Raw genomic sequence first — 17,365 nt, 5'->3', positions numbered from 1 at the left:
TATATATTTATGTTTTACAGATATTTAGCTAATGAAATTGGGGGCCCTTTTTCAGTTTCAACACATGCCCATCAAAAGGTCTGTGCATGGCCCTGAGCAGGTTCCCATTGTGACAACTTAATGCATAAAATGGAACAAATTAATTATGATGTTTAACCTCACTGTATCATTACATTGTCAGTTCTACCCTTATTATCCACCCCTAAATATTCACTGGATTAAGTGTGATAAATAGTTCAAAATATCGTCCTCTATATGAATTCTAGCGCACTTTAGGAAAAGCTCACCGTTCAGATTTGTTCGTATGGATTTGTGAAGATCAAAAGGATCAATGCCATTCAAAACAGAGAGATTCATGTCCACGAGATCCATGAGCACCTGGGAACACTTGTCTGCAGGTGGCGAGTTTGGATCTGTTGAAGAAAATACAAACTGAACAAACAATATTGAAAAAGGCCTTCATTGCAATCACTTTCTCTCACTACAACCCGTTAAAGATGCTTTGATTTGAAGCTAAAATTACATTAATTATATAATTTAATTATGCAATATGTAATTATGTAACATTTCTAAATAGTTATTTTTATAAATTGTGACTTGAAATATTTTGTTGTTTTACAAGTATACTTTATGAGCAAATATTTAAATATTATTAAATAATACATTTATCTTAACTATATAATATTTATGTAATATTTGTAATTTTTGTAAGATGTGTGTCTATGTTTGAAGCTTGAATGTGATTTGCAATATTTTGTTGTACTTTACAAATTAAATATACTTTTTTGAGCATATATCAATGTATTGATGTATGTAATGTGTATTTTACCAAAAAAAAAAAAAAAACAAGTTTTACAATTTGCATAAAATGTTACACTTACATATAATACAAATCTTTAAATATGCACATCATTTTAACATTCTTGTGACGTATTAATTCTAGCTGTGCTATGGGTCACTGTCTTTAAAATCAAATCAAAGATCATCTTAATCATCATATGCATGTTTTATTTTGGTCTTTATAGAGTTTAGCATTTAGTTTGCCATTGGGTAACATGAGAAGACCATTTGTTTAAATATGAAAGATAGATTAACGGTCTCTGTGAATAAAAGTAAATCAGTAAATCAAAGCAATAAGAAATGCTTTACCTTTCTCCATTCCCTCAATCATCCCATTTTCTATTCTAGATATAATACTAGAAAATAAACCTGGGGGGGAAATCAAATGTGATTAGAGTTCACGTGAAAATGAAGTGGCTGTGAACTTTAGACAGAATCTGAATCTTCAGAACAAATGCAACTGCACCTCTTATAGTTTGCCAGATATAGTTTTTGTTCTCATCTCCATCAGCTAAAGCGCTGCCACACAGAGCTGCATGATATCAACAAACAGGAAGTTTAAAATAAATGGAACAATAAGGAATCTATTGGTCTATTTTAGACTATTCTCTAATTCACGTCAGCAGAGTTCAGTAGTGTACAGTGTAAGCTGATATCGCAAATATTAGTAAACTCTCCTGTTACAGAGTTTGTTACCTTGCAGGTACAGCATGTCCATTTCAGGCTGGTCCTTGATCTTACAGCCGTTGTCAAACTGGCTGCCGAAGCTGGACGTTTTCACAAATGCTCCAGTGAGGGAATAACCTGCTTCATGTGGACTGATCTCAAACCAGGGGTCTGCAGACAGAAAACACCACCATATAACAGCTGACACGAGCACAATAACTCTCTGTCTTTTTCAGACAAAAATACAGACCTCCTTCTCTGTTCTGTTTGCACTGCTTGTCGATCACTGTGTAGATGGGAAACGGGTCATTTTTGTGCTTGTTACGATGACCTGTGACTCTGTGTTCGTTGATCTGAAGAGAAAATCAACGAAGCATTATGTTATTGTTGTAGAGGAGCCTGGGGACAATTTCACTTTAAATTAAAGCAGCACAACATTGATACTAATCAGAAATGTTTCTTGAGCAGCAAAGCAGCATATTAAAATGATTTCTGAAGATCATGTGACACTGAAGACTGCAGTAATGATGCTGAAAATACAGCTTTGATCACAGGAATAAATTATATTTAAACACATATTCACATATAAGTAATTTTAAATTGCAATTTTTCTGATTTTACTGTATTTGTGATCAAATAAATGCAGCCTTGGTGAGCAGAAGAGACTTCTTTCAAAAACATTAAACAGTTGCATTAAACACATTATTTCTAACTAAAATAATTAGTGCCATGTAAAAACCATTCAATGCTGTAACACTATTCTTGTCATTTTCCCAAAAAAATTTTCCTCAAGTCTTTCTCATTAACATATCATAATAATTCAAGTAAATTACTGTTGGTACGTTCAATAAAGGGCTCACAATTCTTCCCTGATACATTTTCCTAAATTAATACTTATAAAACTTTTAACTGTTCACTCAAATTGTTATAATGATAATTAATTTATATTGTTTTTTATTGTGAATTTGATAATACTGTACTTTTTACTGTACTGATAATCTGTACTTATTTGATTATTGTTTTTTTTTCAGCAGTGCACAATCTGAAATATGTCCATTTTTTTTATTTTTTATAATTTGACCACTGCATAACTCGTTTCCACGATAATTGTGTTTTCTGTTTAAAATAATATTTAAGCTGAAACTCTTCCTTCTAAAAGTCAAGAGCAACAAATACAGCAGAACAAACTGTAAACTGTCACCCACTCAATCACAATCTCAATTTGAGGGACTTTATTTTACTCAAATCAATATTTCATGTTTACGTTATTTGTGCAATTTATTTAGAAATGCAATTTCTACCTCTACTTATTTTCTCTATTTGCACTCTAAAAAAATAAAGGTTCCATGTGTTTGTCACAGCCATGCCATAAAAACCATAATTTTTGGTTCCCCAAATAACCTTTCAGTGATAATTTCTTAAAAATAACAATTTTTTTCCCCTAGTGTTAAGAACAATTTAATGATCTAAAGAACATGTTTCCACCTTTAGTGCAATGGAAAGATTCCATTGATTTTAAAGGTTTTTCATGCAAACATAAATTCCAATAAAGACGTTTTATTTTTAAGAGTGGCAACCCTGGCTGTGTTATGAATACCCTTACGAAAACTAAGTTTATTCAAGTGTGCTATTAGTATACTTCTTTTAAACTAAAACATAGGAAAGTATACTTTCAGTCTAATTTTATGTACTTCTCAGACATGGGCTTTATGTACTTCTCAGAAATATACTTAAAATGACATTTAAGTATACTTGACTTATACTTAGAAAAAGTCTAAATATATTTGAGCTATACTTGTGCTCCGAGAACGTTTTCATTGTTATATGGTAGGGGGCGCTAGTACACATCTTCTGTACAGAATTTCCACACACAAAAAAAAACACAAGTGAAGAAGAAACCGAAACAACAGATGCTTCCACATGTATTATAACACGATCATCAGACATAAAACAGCATCAAAACTGTGTAACGTAATGGAATAAAATGTCGACCCATGAAGAGGAAATAATGACTGTCAAGCTTTGGGGTGTTGATCGACTTCATTGATGTTTTGATTATCATTCTGAATCCAATTAATAGTCATTTTTCAGCTTTTTGTTCAAAATCTTGTTCATTTCTTTATTTTTTAAATTTTTTATTTATAAAACTTATCCACATTCAAGTGTTTTAAAAAAGACTTTTATATACTAGAAAGTGGGCCAATTTAGTCCCAAGGAGTATTGAAATAGTACACTTACAAGTATACTACTAGTACACTGATATTTGTATACTTACTACATAAAGTATACTTAAAAATATACTTGAACTTTACTTAAGTATACTTAATAAAATAAACTTGAAGTATACTACTTTTTGGTAAGGGTAGTTACAGACCTCTTTGACGTATGTTGTGACGATGATCGCTGCCCAGAGGTCGGTCAAGCTGAAGATGTCTTTCTAATAGTAATATTTCTTAAGTTTGGCAAATACGTCTCCCCAGCTGACTTTGGGGCCGCTGAGTCTCTTGATGATTTGGTCCTTAACGGTCTCTAGTTTGGTGGACCAGTTTGGTTCTTGGTATAAGGAGGCCATGCACCTTCAGAGAAGAACATACTGCTCTCATTTTGGACATTCAACCCAATTCAGTCTCTGTGTGTTTGTTGTTTCTCAGGGTTCGTACCAGGTGGATCCAGAGACTCCGCTCAGATAAAGGATGCAGTCCAGAAGACCCGCTTTATCAAGCTGAACCAGAGATCCCAGCAAACCCACCATGGCTCTTTGTCCTCCTCCAGAACCCAGTAATGCAATGTTTGGCACCGCATCCTGAAATGCACACGGTTTGATTTTGAAAACATTGTTCATCAGCTACAACACCATTTGGAGAATGGCAGTCATAGGAGTATACGATATTTTACCTTACTGCAGTGTATCTTGAGTTTCTTCAGGCTTTTTAGAACAGTTTTTCTTCTTTTGACTACAAACGCCTCTTCGTTCTTATTCAGAGAGTGTTTGATTCTCACCTCACCGCTGCTGTGGCTGCAAAGACACAGACTGAATTGAACATCACAAGCTGTTATTTAGTATATTTTTCTGAGTTTACATTTGAGTTCAATTTAGTCTTGTGATCAGTTATTCCCAGAATGATCCAGTTTACAGGCTTTGTTCAAGGTGCTTGAAGTACTAATTTGATTTTCTGAAATTTAGGAGTGAATTCAGGTTAACTGGGACACCTTTTGACAGTCATTTCAATGGCAAAAAGTGTCCCAATTAACCACAGTATGTTTATAAAGAGGTACTTGAAAGTGCTTGAATTATTAAAAGACAATATACATATCTTAAGTTACAAAATAATTTATTTTAGAATTGTATAATATTTGTAGTATTTTAGTTTTGATTTATTTTAAAATCAAATAGATTTTTTTATTTTAGATTATTAGTTAGTTAAAATTATTAAAATATAATATTAAATATAACATTTATTTAAAGTTATTAAAATAATATTATTTAAAATAATAATATTTTTTCAAAGCAAGAGAATGCATAATTACATTGTACAGAAAAGGGTTTCTTAGTTAAAAACTAAATGAAATAATTAAAACTGTGAGACAAAATCCTATTGAATGCAAAACATTAATTGCAAGAAGTATTACTGTTTAATTGGGACAGAATTAAATGGGTTTTTAAGTCTTCTGTTAAAGCATCTTTTAATAAAAATCATATAAGACGTTGATAACCTCTTTGTTCATGCTCTTCTGCGCACTGAAAGCTCTGTTAAAGTTCTCATCCTTTTAATATGTTGCATGTGTTATACATTATTTGTACAGTTTTATCTATTTATCTTTTTTAGAATTGAAGTGAGAGCTCTGATTGTCGTCCTTGAAAACCAAAAACAGTGCTTGAAAAGTCCTCCAGTCCTGGAATTTCGTTAAACAGTATTTGTATGAACTCTGTTTAAAGTAATGCAGCCCAGGTCTTACGTACCTTTCCTGAGATGTGCACGTTCCCATCTAAAAAAAAAAACAATAGAGTTGATTTTTTTTTTTTTTTTTTAAATCACAGCAATATTATTATATCACAGTATTGAAATTATTATCATTTCTATTCATAATCATTTTATGAATTGTTATTGCTGTTTCATTTTTTTTTTGGAAACAGCAATATTTTTTTCACGATTATTTGATGAATAGATGAATAGTATATGACGGTTTGTAATCATAAAAAATAATAAGAAGAAAAAATTATCAGAAATGTTTCTTGAGCAGCAAATCAGCATATTAGAATGATTTCTGAAGATCATGTGACACTGAAGACTGGAGTAATGATGCTGAAAATTCAGCTTTGATCACAGGAATAAATTATATTTTACAATATATTCACATAGAAAACAGCTGTTTCAAATTGTAATAATATTACACAATATTACACTTTTTACTGTATTTTTGATCAAATAAATGCAGCCTTGGTGAGCAGAAGAAACTTCTTTCAAAAACATCAAAAAAATCTTAATTATTCCAAACTTTTGAAGTGCAGTTGCTAGTGTAGTTTTCACTAGTTTGCAAGTCACATTTTAATTAGAGCTTAAAGTCATTCATACTTCTGTGGTCACTTATAAATATAAAGACATGAAGACTTTTAATTGCCTGTTGTAAAAGCTTTAAAACATGCACTTACTGTTCTTGCCTAGTCTTGTAAAATTCTGAGATTCACCGATAATAACAGCAGGCATTGTGCCTCATACCGAGCAGAAGATGCTCTTATAGGGCTCTAGATCATCATGGGGGGTGGAGGTGATGGACATGAGCATATATAATCAAGAGCACAAAATCTTCTTCCATGTGATTTCCTTGTAACTAGAAGAATTACTGAAGGTCAAGCCACCAGATGTGTGTATGGGTGAGGGTTAAAAATGAAAAGTTTGTGTTGAAAAATAAGTGTTAAAAATGTGTCACAGGCTCTCACTGAACACATTCATAGACTGTCTTTTCATGCATGTTTGCAGAAAAACACAGATCAAATCTTGCACAGGTGAAGTTATATTTCATCCCGTTTCTTTTGCATTTTTACATTATCATTATCATTTATACTCCAGACACTTTTACTATTTTTTCAGCATTTGTCTTGATGTTAAATGAAGGCCACATCACAAAACAGGTAAAACAATTACAATAACAAATGTTTCCATTTTCTTTTTCCTTTTTTTAATAGTCTCACTGAACACATTCATAGACTGTCTTTTCATGCATGTTTGCAGAAAAACACAGATCAAATCTTGCACAGGTGAAGTTATATTTCATCCCGTTTCTTTTGCATTTTTACATTATCATTATCATTTATACTCCAGACACTTTTACTATTTTTTCAGCATTTGTCTTGATGTTAAATGAAGGCCACATCACAAAACAGGTAAAACAATTACAATAACAAATGTTTCCATTTTCTTTTTTTAATATAATTGAATAAATCACCCATTGTGATGTTTCATGTCATTACAAAAACACAAATATGAAGTTGGCTTTTAACTATAAACTTTAAAAACGTCATTTATTTCAAGTAAAAATGCAAAAATACAGTAAAATTAAAGCATTTTAAATGTTAAAATTGAATACAAATATAAAGATGCATCAAAACGTGCAGAATTTTAACACAATCAGTGTGAGCCATATTAACACCACGCATATTAAAAACGCATTAAGTGTTGATTATTTGCAACTGAAAATGACCAGAAACTACTAATTAATGTGCCAATATTACAAAAATATCAAACATTATTTGTATTATCAAAGTAAAATTAAAGTGAAACATACAGATAAAAAATACACAAATACCCATGTTAAAGAGAATTCAACTGACAGCAGAGGAATACATGTAAAGAAAATACAAATAATGTAAGAAAATAAAGTACTATAGAATATTAATATTATATAATGCTATTATATGTGGATATGTGAATACGTTGTTTCTTCAGCCACGTTTGATTTTTAGAAAACAAACACACTCTCTCTATTTTCTTTCATTTTTCCAAAAAAATCTTTTTTTCCCTGATTATTAATTTTTTTTTAAATTAAAATATACAATATTCTTATTGAACATTGATGGAGCAACACATTTTGTGGGAGAAGAAATGATAAAAGTAATGTTTTCTGTAATATCTTCAGTTAAGCTAACTGTTCAAAACTCACACAAAACATGTTCACTTCATGTGCACTTGCGAATGCATGTGTCTGTTAAGTCCATGAGACCGTAAGGTTGGCATTTTATCTTTCAGAAGGGTGCTCGTGAGCCCTCTATGTGCCCTCGATGTGCACTTTCGCCGAGCCCACACTGAGGCGAGCTCCGCAGCAGACTTTTACCCGACAGTCAGAGCAGCATCACTGAGCGTTTATACAGATAAAAAATACACTGCAAAAAAAAAAAAAAAAAAAAGATTCTCTTCCTCAGTATTTTTGTCTTGTTTTTCAGTGCAAATATATAAACACTTAAATTGGGATGCATTTACTTGGGTAGCAACATAACTTAAGATGTTTTTTTTTTTTTTTGGAAAATGAAGTGAGTTCTGATCCCACTGACAGATATTGTTTCTTGTTTTAAGCATAAACAACATTTTTCAGAAGATAAGACAAAGTAAATGTAAAATAATACAACTAAATGTTTAAAAACTCAGCTCTGCTTTATTCTGCCTCACAGAATGCTCTCAGCACAGGTTTTGGTTTGTAACACGTCTGCTGTTGCTCGGAAGAAAGGCGAGATGTTACAGATGTTGAAACGTGTTACAGTAACACCTCCCAATCTCTGTGATTATAATACAGCTTTATCGCTCTATCAATCGCATGATCTGTTTTCTGCAGATGTGGTTTTGTTACACAATCCCAGGGTGTGCTCAGGGTTAAAGACTTCAGGTCTTTTGTGTAGAAGTATAGACTACCAGTCAAACGTTTGGGATAAGTTAGAAATTAATACTTTTATTCAGCAAGGACATATTAAAATGATAAAATGTATCACAGTTTCCACAAAAAAACATTAAGCAGCACAAATGTTAATGTTTTTGTTAATATAATATTAGAATGATTTCTGAAAAATCATGTGACACTGAAGAGTAATGATGCTGAAAATTGTAAACTATATGCAAACTTCTTTTATGTAAAATACCTTATTCAGGTCAGTAAATAATAACATGCATTTTGTATGATCCCTCTTATTTTGGTAAAATAATTAACATTTTGCAGATTCTGCAAGGATCTTTTGACCTCAACTGTATGCACCCTTCTTTGGCTAAGCAGATACTTTTTCCCTAGTGCAGATATTTCCCAATTCAGCGCACTGGTTTTATCTGGTCTTTTTCTCGGTTCCTCTCTCTCTGGACTTTCCACACTAAGTTACAATGTGAACATTCAATTTGAGCTTCCTCTTAATATGTCAGAAAGCTTCACTGCATTGATCAGAAACTCTGCATAAGGCAAGCTATAAAAAGAGAAAGAATTTTCCAAAGCTATACCATCAAATCAGGAAGTGAGAGTAAGAGCATCATTAATGCGCTATTATAATGAGATTTCATCTTCTGCAAGGAGGCTGGGATCGACCCTCAGCTCCTCACGACTCCAGTAATGATGGTTCAGTGTAAACACCACATTTACCGGCTCAGTCACGGTGAAAGTGAAACTTTAACGAAGCATAGTGCTTAAAAGCCATGTTAAAATGAAATGTTTACAGCCACAAGCAGCTGTTAGAAAACATATAGATTGAGGATTTTCTAGAAGCAAGGATAAAATAACACTTTATGTACCCATCCTAACAAAACGATAGCTGAAATGTACTTTATTCACTAAAATAAGTTTCATCTTACCATATCCAAAAACTCGCTCACTCTGCTGTTATTTAATAGATTAATTGCACTAGAATTTTATTGAATAGTACGTGGATACACGTTTTTAATTAAAATATTCATATTAATCAAAGATTTATTTACTTTTAATGCACCTTATTTCGAAATGTACAGAAATACTTGCTTTCATATGTCTTTAAGTTATGATTATTGCAATATATGGTTTTGTTGCATGGCATCTGTTTTGTGTGAGTTCCTAACACTTGGTTTCACGAGGAGATAATTTCATAAGGAAATCGTTTCACTCCTTACAGTGTCTTTCTTAATAAACCACAATTTTTTCAAATAAAAACAATTACAGTAACATGCGGTTAATTACAATACAAAGGTATTACATGTAAAGAAAAGGCAAACTTGCAATAAGACAATTGCATATTTTCCTCAACAATATATATATATATATATATATATATGGTTTGATTGCTTCTATTGTCCTCATTTGTAAATCGCTTTGGATAAAAGTGTCTGCTAATTGACTAAATGTAAATGTAATGTAACTGTAAATGAATCCAGCATTTTTCAATAATGAGCTTTAATTCTAAAGAAAATTTGGCCAATACCAATGACTTACACACCAGTAAAGACTATAAATACCACTGTTAGCAACTTTTCAGGCAGGACTGTGTAACTTGAATGTTGACTCTGTTGTTTTACAGATGAGTGCATCCAAACTCCAGGAAAGGTCTGTACTCCTTCTCAGATTCCAGCATTATACAGTTGCAATCAAAATGATTCAGCCCCCTTGACCTGCAAGACATTTTGCTGCAGAAAACAAAACTTTATGAAAACAATTCAACCAAAGCGTCAGTACATACTATAAGAGAAAGTTTATTAACACACATTTGAGTGTGTTAATAAAAATGAAAAAATCTAATTGGCTCTAAACATTCAAGTACAAAATTATTCAATTTTAACATTTTAAATTTTAAGTACTTAGAAGCTTCTGTCACCCCTCTACTGCAATCTTGACTAATTCCTCACTGGAAAAAGCTTCCAGATCACTGATAATCTTTGGTTTTCATGTTGCTACCAAATATTTTCATTGAGATTTTAATCTGAAGACTGAACAATTCTACGGCTGATCCCTGAACCAAGCTTACAGGTGCATCTCAATAAATTAGAACTTGAAAAAATCGAAGCGTTTCAGAATGGCGGGGCATAGAGGAGAAACAATAATGTACAGTATGTGGAAAATAATGTGTTTTTTTAACCTTAAACCGCATAAACACATTTCATTACACCAAATACACAAAATAATGTTCTTTTTAGCAGCATCATATGACCCCTTTAAGTATCAGGTCATTTTAGCAAGAATTGTGATGCCTTCAGTGCTTGAAGATCAATGGACTCTCCTGCAGGACAGCCATCCCAAAGTACACGTCCACATCTACCTACAGGTGCATCTCAATAAGAAGAGGCGGCGGGCTGAGTGAGAAGAGGCGGCGGGCTGAGTGAGTAGATAGTTCACCCAAAAATGAAAATTACCCCATGATTTACTGCCCCTCAAGCCACCCTAGTGTATATGGCTTTCTTCTTTCAGATAAATACAATCAGAGTTATATTAAATAATGTCCTGGCTCTTCCAAGCTTTATAATGTGTTTAATGTAAAGGTGTTTCCTTCAGGGTCTGGTGTTGGAATATAAACATAATGTTATTTAGATTTATAAATTAATGTAAAAACTGCCTCATGTACAGTTTACATGTTTGCATTTTATTTGAGTGTTTATTATAATATCTAAAAATAAATGGCAGTTGAATTTAATTGTTTGGGCTCTGTTGTAATTGTAACCTTTAATATTATTGTAAAGAGCAAGTAATTGGGCTTCCTGTATAGTTTACAGCATTAGCTGAGGTAGATTTTTCATCCTTAAGAATTATTCATTATAATTGAACTTATTTAAAGACAGAGGCATATTTTGTTTAGTAAACCACCGTTTAATAAAAAAGCAGTTTTACAGTTTTTCCCCCCTGCTGTACCAACCATGTACCGAACCATGACTTTGATACTGAGCCGTCATGTTTGTGTACCATTAAACCGCTAGTATCTTCCTGTCTGTTCTTTCTTGAAATTACCTACAAATGGCGTTGTTGCTGATGAACGTCAAATGTTTCCCAAGTCAAACCGTGTGCATTTCAGGATGCAGTGCCAAACATTGCATTACTGGGTTCTGGAGGAGGACAAAGAGCCATGGTGGGTTTGCTGGGATCCCTGGTTCAGCTTGATAAAGCGGGTCTTCTGGACTGCATCCTTTATCTGAGCGGAGTCTCTGGATCCACCTGGTACGAACCCTGACAAACAACAAACACAGAGAGACTGAATTGGGTTGAATGTCAAAAATGAGAGCAGTATGTTCTTCTCTGAAGGTGCATGGCCTCCTTATACCAAGAACCAAACTGGTCCACCAAACTAGAGACCGTTAAGGACCAAATCATCAAGAGACTCACCGGTCCAGGAGTCATCTGGGGAGACTCATGTAAAACACTGAAGGAATATTATGATGGTAAAGACAAATTCAGCTTGACAGACGTCTGGGCAGTGTTGGTCATCACAGAATATGTGAAAGAGGTATGTAATTATTCATAACTATACACCATACTCTGCTATAGGAAATATACATGCAACAGGGTCCAAAGTCTGAAACCACATTGAATATCTGAGATTTAAAGGCTAATCTGAATTTAACTGAACTGAACTGAATCATAGCTGAGAATGAATTGGTGAATTGGTATTATTGTTGATGTTATCTTCATAAAATCTCACTCACTGTAAAAATGAAGAGTTGCAGGTTCTTATGGACGGCATTCTGTAAGTTTCTCTGAGATGTTATATATTCTCTTCAGATTGACAAATGCAAACTCTCAGATCAACGGGACCAGCACAATGAAGACCCGTTTCCCATCTACACAGTGACTGACAAGCAATACAAACAGAGCAAAGATGAGAAAGGTCTGTGTTGGTGTCTGAAAGAATTAAAGTGAGTTAATGTGCTCGTGTCAGCTGTTATATGGTTGTGTTTTCTGTCTGCAGACTCCTGGTTTGAGATCAGTCCACATGAAGCAGGTTATTCCCTCACTGGAGCTTTTGTGGGAACCTCCAGCTTCGGCAGCCAGTTTGACAACGGCTCAAATAAAAACCCTGAGCCTGAAATGGACATGCTGTACCTGCAAGGTAACAAACTTTGTCACAGGAGAGTTTACTAATATTTGCAACATTACAGTTAGAAATGCTAAAAATCATTTTAACAGCACAGAGAGTTTTACGACATAAAATTTCTCCCTACAGAGTGATAAAAAAAACTTGGTCCTGCAGAGACCAGCTCCATCTTGGCTCAACACACCTGCCTGGAAGTTTCTAGTATGGCTAGTAAGAGCTTGATTAGCTGGTTCAGGTGTGTTTAATTATGAAGCTAAACTCTGCAGGACACTGCCCTCCAGGACCGAGTTTGGAGACCCCTGCATTAGACTGTTATATTGTATATTTTGTTTTAAAATCATGTTTTTTATTCATTTATTTTAAACACTTTTAAACATACATGTATTTTCTGCAGCTCTGTGTGGCAGCGCTTTAGCTGATGGACATGAGAACATTAAATTCATCTGGCAAAAAATAAAAGGTGAAGCTGCATTTCAAGATTCACTTCTGCATAAAGTTGACAGTCATTTCATTATCATGTGAACTGCGATTCCATTTGATTTTTCCCCTCAGATTTCTTTAAACATTTATTTCCTATAATGCAATCGGAGATGTTTGATGAAATGAGGAAAGGTAAAGCATTTCTTTGCATTGCTGCCTTTATTTATGGATAAGTTTGATATTTTCGTCTACTGATCTGTTCGCGCTTCCTGCTGACAAATACAATGTGAAACTCTATAAAGGTGAAAAATAAAAGATGAGCTATAATGATGATAATCTGTAATCTGATTTTAAAGATTGTTAGTGACCCATAATTAATTCCATATCACTTGCTAGGTATAAATATATACTGTAGTAACATTTTACAATAAAGTTCCATTTTCCAATGAAAAATACTTTTTTTTTTATCATCTAATTTCAACATTTACTAATACATTATTAAAATCAAAAGTTGTATCTGTTAATATTATTCAATGGACCTGAGCTAACCTGAGCTAACAATTAACTGTTGTATTTTTACTAACATTGCTAACTTAATAAATACTGTAACATATCGCTAATGCATCTTATTGTAAAGTGTTACTGAATAGATCATGAGAATGTCATCAAATTCATTTTAGCTTAAAATCAAAGCATCTTAAATGGCTTTTGGACAATGCTGTGTGTATGTTTGCTTGTTCTTGTGGGAAACTCCCGATATCTGAACATGATGAATTACATTCAAGACATTCTGCAGTGTGTTCGTGTTTGTTCAGTGTGTGTTTCCTTCAAAATACCCAAAAGCCCCACCTGCAGAAAAGGGTTACCAGGTGCTCATGGATCTTGTGGACATGAATCTCGCTGTTTTGAATGGCAAAGAACCTTCTGCTTTTGAGCAATCCATCAGAACAACGCTGAATGGTAAGAGTGTGTTACAATTCATATAGAGGAGACTAGTTTAGTTCATTTAAGAGTCTAGTTATCAGTTTCTGAAAAGACACAATCAAAACAGTTATTTAACATTAATGACAGTAATTATCCAGAATTTAACACAGTGAGGACAGTTTGATGGCAATTAAATCAAGGCTGTGCAGGCGTACGATCTCTTCAGTGTGTTGAAATGTTCTAGATGACTTTTTTTCGTCAGCTGAAAGACAGAATGACTGTCATATGGCTGAATGACAAAATGCAAGTTTTCATTTGAGAAGAATACCATTTTGTTTAATCTCAAATGCTTTTGAAATAAAGAGGCTACATTTCGTACCTGTAATTAAAAGGTCTCGTCTTTTCAGCAACATTTAAACAGTTAAACATGAAAAACAAACTAATGGATGAAACTGTAAAACTGAAACATGCAAAAACATCTCATGAACACAAGACACACAAACTAGAAGTATATGTTGTCAGATAACTAGAACTCAATAATGTCCATGTTTCCATCTTTTACAGAGCTCGGTGGAGGCAAAAAGCTGATTTGTACTACAGAAAAACTGAATCTCGCTGATAAACAAGCTGCAAAACTGTATATGAAGCAATACACTGAGGATGCATGCAATAATTTGAGTAGTTGGTTCAGTTCCTGGCCTTTCAGTAGGTTTAATTGTCTCTACAATCTATTTGATTTGTACAATGTATGTCTTTTTTTATTTTCTAACCAGATTAATATGTGAACTGAGAAGTGCTTTACTCTGAAAGCTTCCAAAACAGACTGATTCCACAAAATAACCTTTTCTTAAAACATAAAGCTGAAGAAACAAATGAAACATCATAAACCTTTTTAATCTCCAAAAAAAAATATAGTCAGCTGAAAAACAATATACAGAATGAAAAAAAAACAACAACAATGTAATTTACTACATTTAAGAACCACTGTGCATTTGTTTTACAGAAGTTTGGATTAAGATTTGTAAATGCATGGCTCAGTGGGTCTGGGGCAGGAAATATGACTTTCTCCACAACATGGACGGTGAGAACAGACCCGTTTGTAAATTTGCAATTCAATATGAAAAATAAACTGATTTCATGCTGTGATTCCTCCAGATAAAACCATGCCTTCTACTCTTCTGAAAAGTGAGAGGAGAGACTATGAAGACGCCGGACTGTTGCTGAACTCGCCCTACTTCTCAATGCTGAGAGAAGAAAGAAATATTGATCTCATAATTTCCCTGGATTTCAGTGAAGGCAATCCTTTCATGGTATTATACATACATATAGCACATACTATAATAAAGGTTAAAGGAATAGATCACCTATAAATGATCTTTTACTCTCCCCTCATGTAGTTTAAAACCCCCATGACTTTCTTTCTTCAGTAGAAAACAACAGGAATAATCATGCTGCTTTTTTCCTCATTCATCGTGACCACCAGAGGTCCCACTTACCTTAAAAAAAAAACATTGACAGACAATTACAGATTCTGTTTATAATTTAAACTGCTAAAACAAAACAAGAAAGAAAACCATATAAACAAAAGTGTATATGATTTCATTTTAACCATATTTATCAATAATACCTGGAGAGAGCATTTCCATTCATCTCAAACTTATGATTTCAGTGAATAATAACTTGCATTTCAACTGAAATGTTTCTCTCACCCTTTTAATGAAGTGATACTGCTATGCTTTTCCACTGCAGACAGTGAGAGGAGCTGCTGATATGTGCAAGAAACTGAAGATCCCTTTCCCTGAAGTCAACATTCCCAGTGAAGACGTGGAGAAACCAAAGGACTTCTATGTGTTTAAAGGCAAAAACGCTCCAACCGTGATTCACATCCCTCTGTTTAATGTGGTCAACTGTGGAGGCAAGTCCAGATTGTCTAATTGAATAAAAATGAAACATCAACTATTCAATTCAATTCAAGTTTATTTGTATAGAGCTTTTCACGATACAAATAGTTGCAAAGCAACTTTACAGAAAATTAAGTTTCTACAATATTTAGTAGTAGCTTATCAGTAGTGCCTGTCAGTTAATGTACATATGGCAGAAATGTACGGAAAAATCAATTAAAGATGAACTAGAGAACTATGTTCTCATTTAAGTGTTCTACTCTTTCTTCAGATAATATTGAGGCCTGGAGGAAAAATTTTTAACTTTCTGCAATATATGTAGTAGTAGCTTATCTTATATATTTAGTAGTGCCTGTCAGTTAATGTACATATGGCAGAAATGTACGGAAAAATCAATTAAAGATGAACTAGAGAACTATGTTCTCATTTAAGTGTTCTACTCTTTCTTCAGATAATATTGAGGCCTGGAGGAAAAATTATAGGACCGTTCAAGGTTCTTACAGCGCTGAGATGATCACTGATCTTATGGACGTCGCTGGAAAAAACATCTCAAACAACAGAGAGAAACTGAAGGAGCAGATTCAAGCAGTCATTGAGCAAAAATTACACAAATAATGAGTTGAATAATAAGTCCTTACTGTTTGTTTTAATTGTGTGTGTGTGTGTGTGTGTGTGTGTGTGTGTGTGTGTGTGTGTGTGTGTGTGTGTGTGAATTCCGTACACTTTGTCACTTAATGTTGACACATTTTTTAGGTTAAATAAATGATCATTACTTACACTATCAAGGAGAAAACACCAACTAATGCTCTGTTTATTAAAAAAGTATATTTCTCATCAATTTAGTGCTTTACAAGCTTTTTTACATTTATGTCAAACTAATAACTAAGAAATTTCATATTCCATGCATATTTGTTAACTGCTATTCGTCTGTTCTTTTCAGTAGTCAAATAATTTTCAGATCATCAGTCATCAAAGCTCGGTAAACATTGTAAGTGTCATGTACTTTTATTTCACCAAGCTGATTTCTCTCTAAAAACGCAAAAAAAAAAGTGTTTTCAAGTCATTTCAAAGCTGAATGTGACCTGACATACATCTAACTGAATTGTTGACTTACCTTTTAATTAGGCTTCTCATTAACACCATAATTTGTTTATTCAGACCGATTTGAGGATGCAGAACGTGCATGGAAATGAGAGGCGGGGTTTATCAGCCAATCACAACTCTTTTCTGTTTAATATGTTAAACACTGTTCTGTACGTTTCGGTCTGTTCCTTAATGCTTGACTTTCATTAAGCAAATAGATTATCATTAATAATCAAATCAACCATACCACAGACAACTATGATTGCTTCTGTTTCAATTAATTAATAAACTGTTTTCTAAAAATAAGGTTTTGTCCTAGTCATTTGATTTCAAACAGCAAAATGCTCATTATTGTAAAATAATTACAAACTCCATGATGAGAGCAGACGCACGTGTTTCTGGAGAATCTCTATTCTATGGTGTCCAAGAAACTGGGTTAACTTTCACAGTTAAGAATGTGTTGGTTTGTGTTTTTAATACACTCTAAAAAATGCTGGGTTGTTTCAACCCAACTTTG

General features: G+C 33.4%; 1 protein-coding gene and 1 pseudogene across 1 annotated transcript; one reads left to right on the top strand and one right to left on the bottom strand.

Moving 5' to 3' along the window:
- LOC107654279 (cytosolic phospholipase A2 gamma-like) overlaps positions 1–6,284 on the bottom strand; it is an 8,092-nt pseudogene extending 1,808 nt beyond the window's left edge.
- Positions 6,285–10,684: 4,400 nt separating this feature from the next.
- LOC107654278 (cytosolic phospholipase A2 gamma-like) lies at positions 10,685–13,304 on the top strand. The gene is made up of 8 exons (XM_016441302.1): positions 10,685–10,762; positions 11,504–11,646; positions 11,731–11,932; positions 12,208–12,313; positions 12,395–12,535; positions 12,915–12,980; positions 13,073–13,132; positions 13,297–13,304. Exons 1-8 carry the CDS (start codon positions 10,685–10,687, stop codon positions 13,302–13,304), a joined length of 804 nt encoding a protein of 267 aa, XP_016296788.1.
- The last annotated feature ends 4,061 nt before the right edge of the window (positions 13,305–17,365 follow it).

This window comes from Sinocyclocheilus anshuiensis, unplaced genomic scaffold, assembly GCF_001515605.1.
Source record: "Sinocyclocheilus anshuiensis isolate Anshui unplaced genomic scaffold, SAMN03320099.WGS_v1.1 scaffold163, whole genome shotgun sequence".
NCBI classification, from domain to species: domain Eukaryota; kingdom Metazoa; phylum Chordata; class Actinopteri; order Cypriniformes; family Cyprinidae; genus Sinocyclocheilus; species Sinocyclocheilus anshuiensis.
Note: the sequence above shows the minus strand (reverse complement) of the source record. Positions and strands in the feature narration are given on the sequence as shown.

Bases quoted from the DNA above. Each gene is read 5' to 3' on its own strand.
- LOC107654278 (XM_016441302.1), top strand. From the start codon at position 10,685: ATGCCTTCAGTGCTTGAAGATCAATGGACTCTCCTGCAGGACAGCCAT. The intron at 10,763-11,503 runs GTGCATCTCAAT...TGTGCATTTCAG, and splicing joins ACGTCCACATCTACCTACAG to GATGCAGTGCCAAACATTGC. The intron at 11,647-11,730 runs GTACGAACCCTG...TCTTCTCTGAAG, and splicing joins GGAGTCTCTGGATCCACCTG to GTGCATGGCCTCCTTATACC.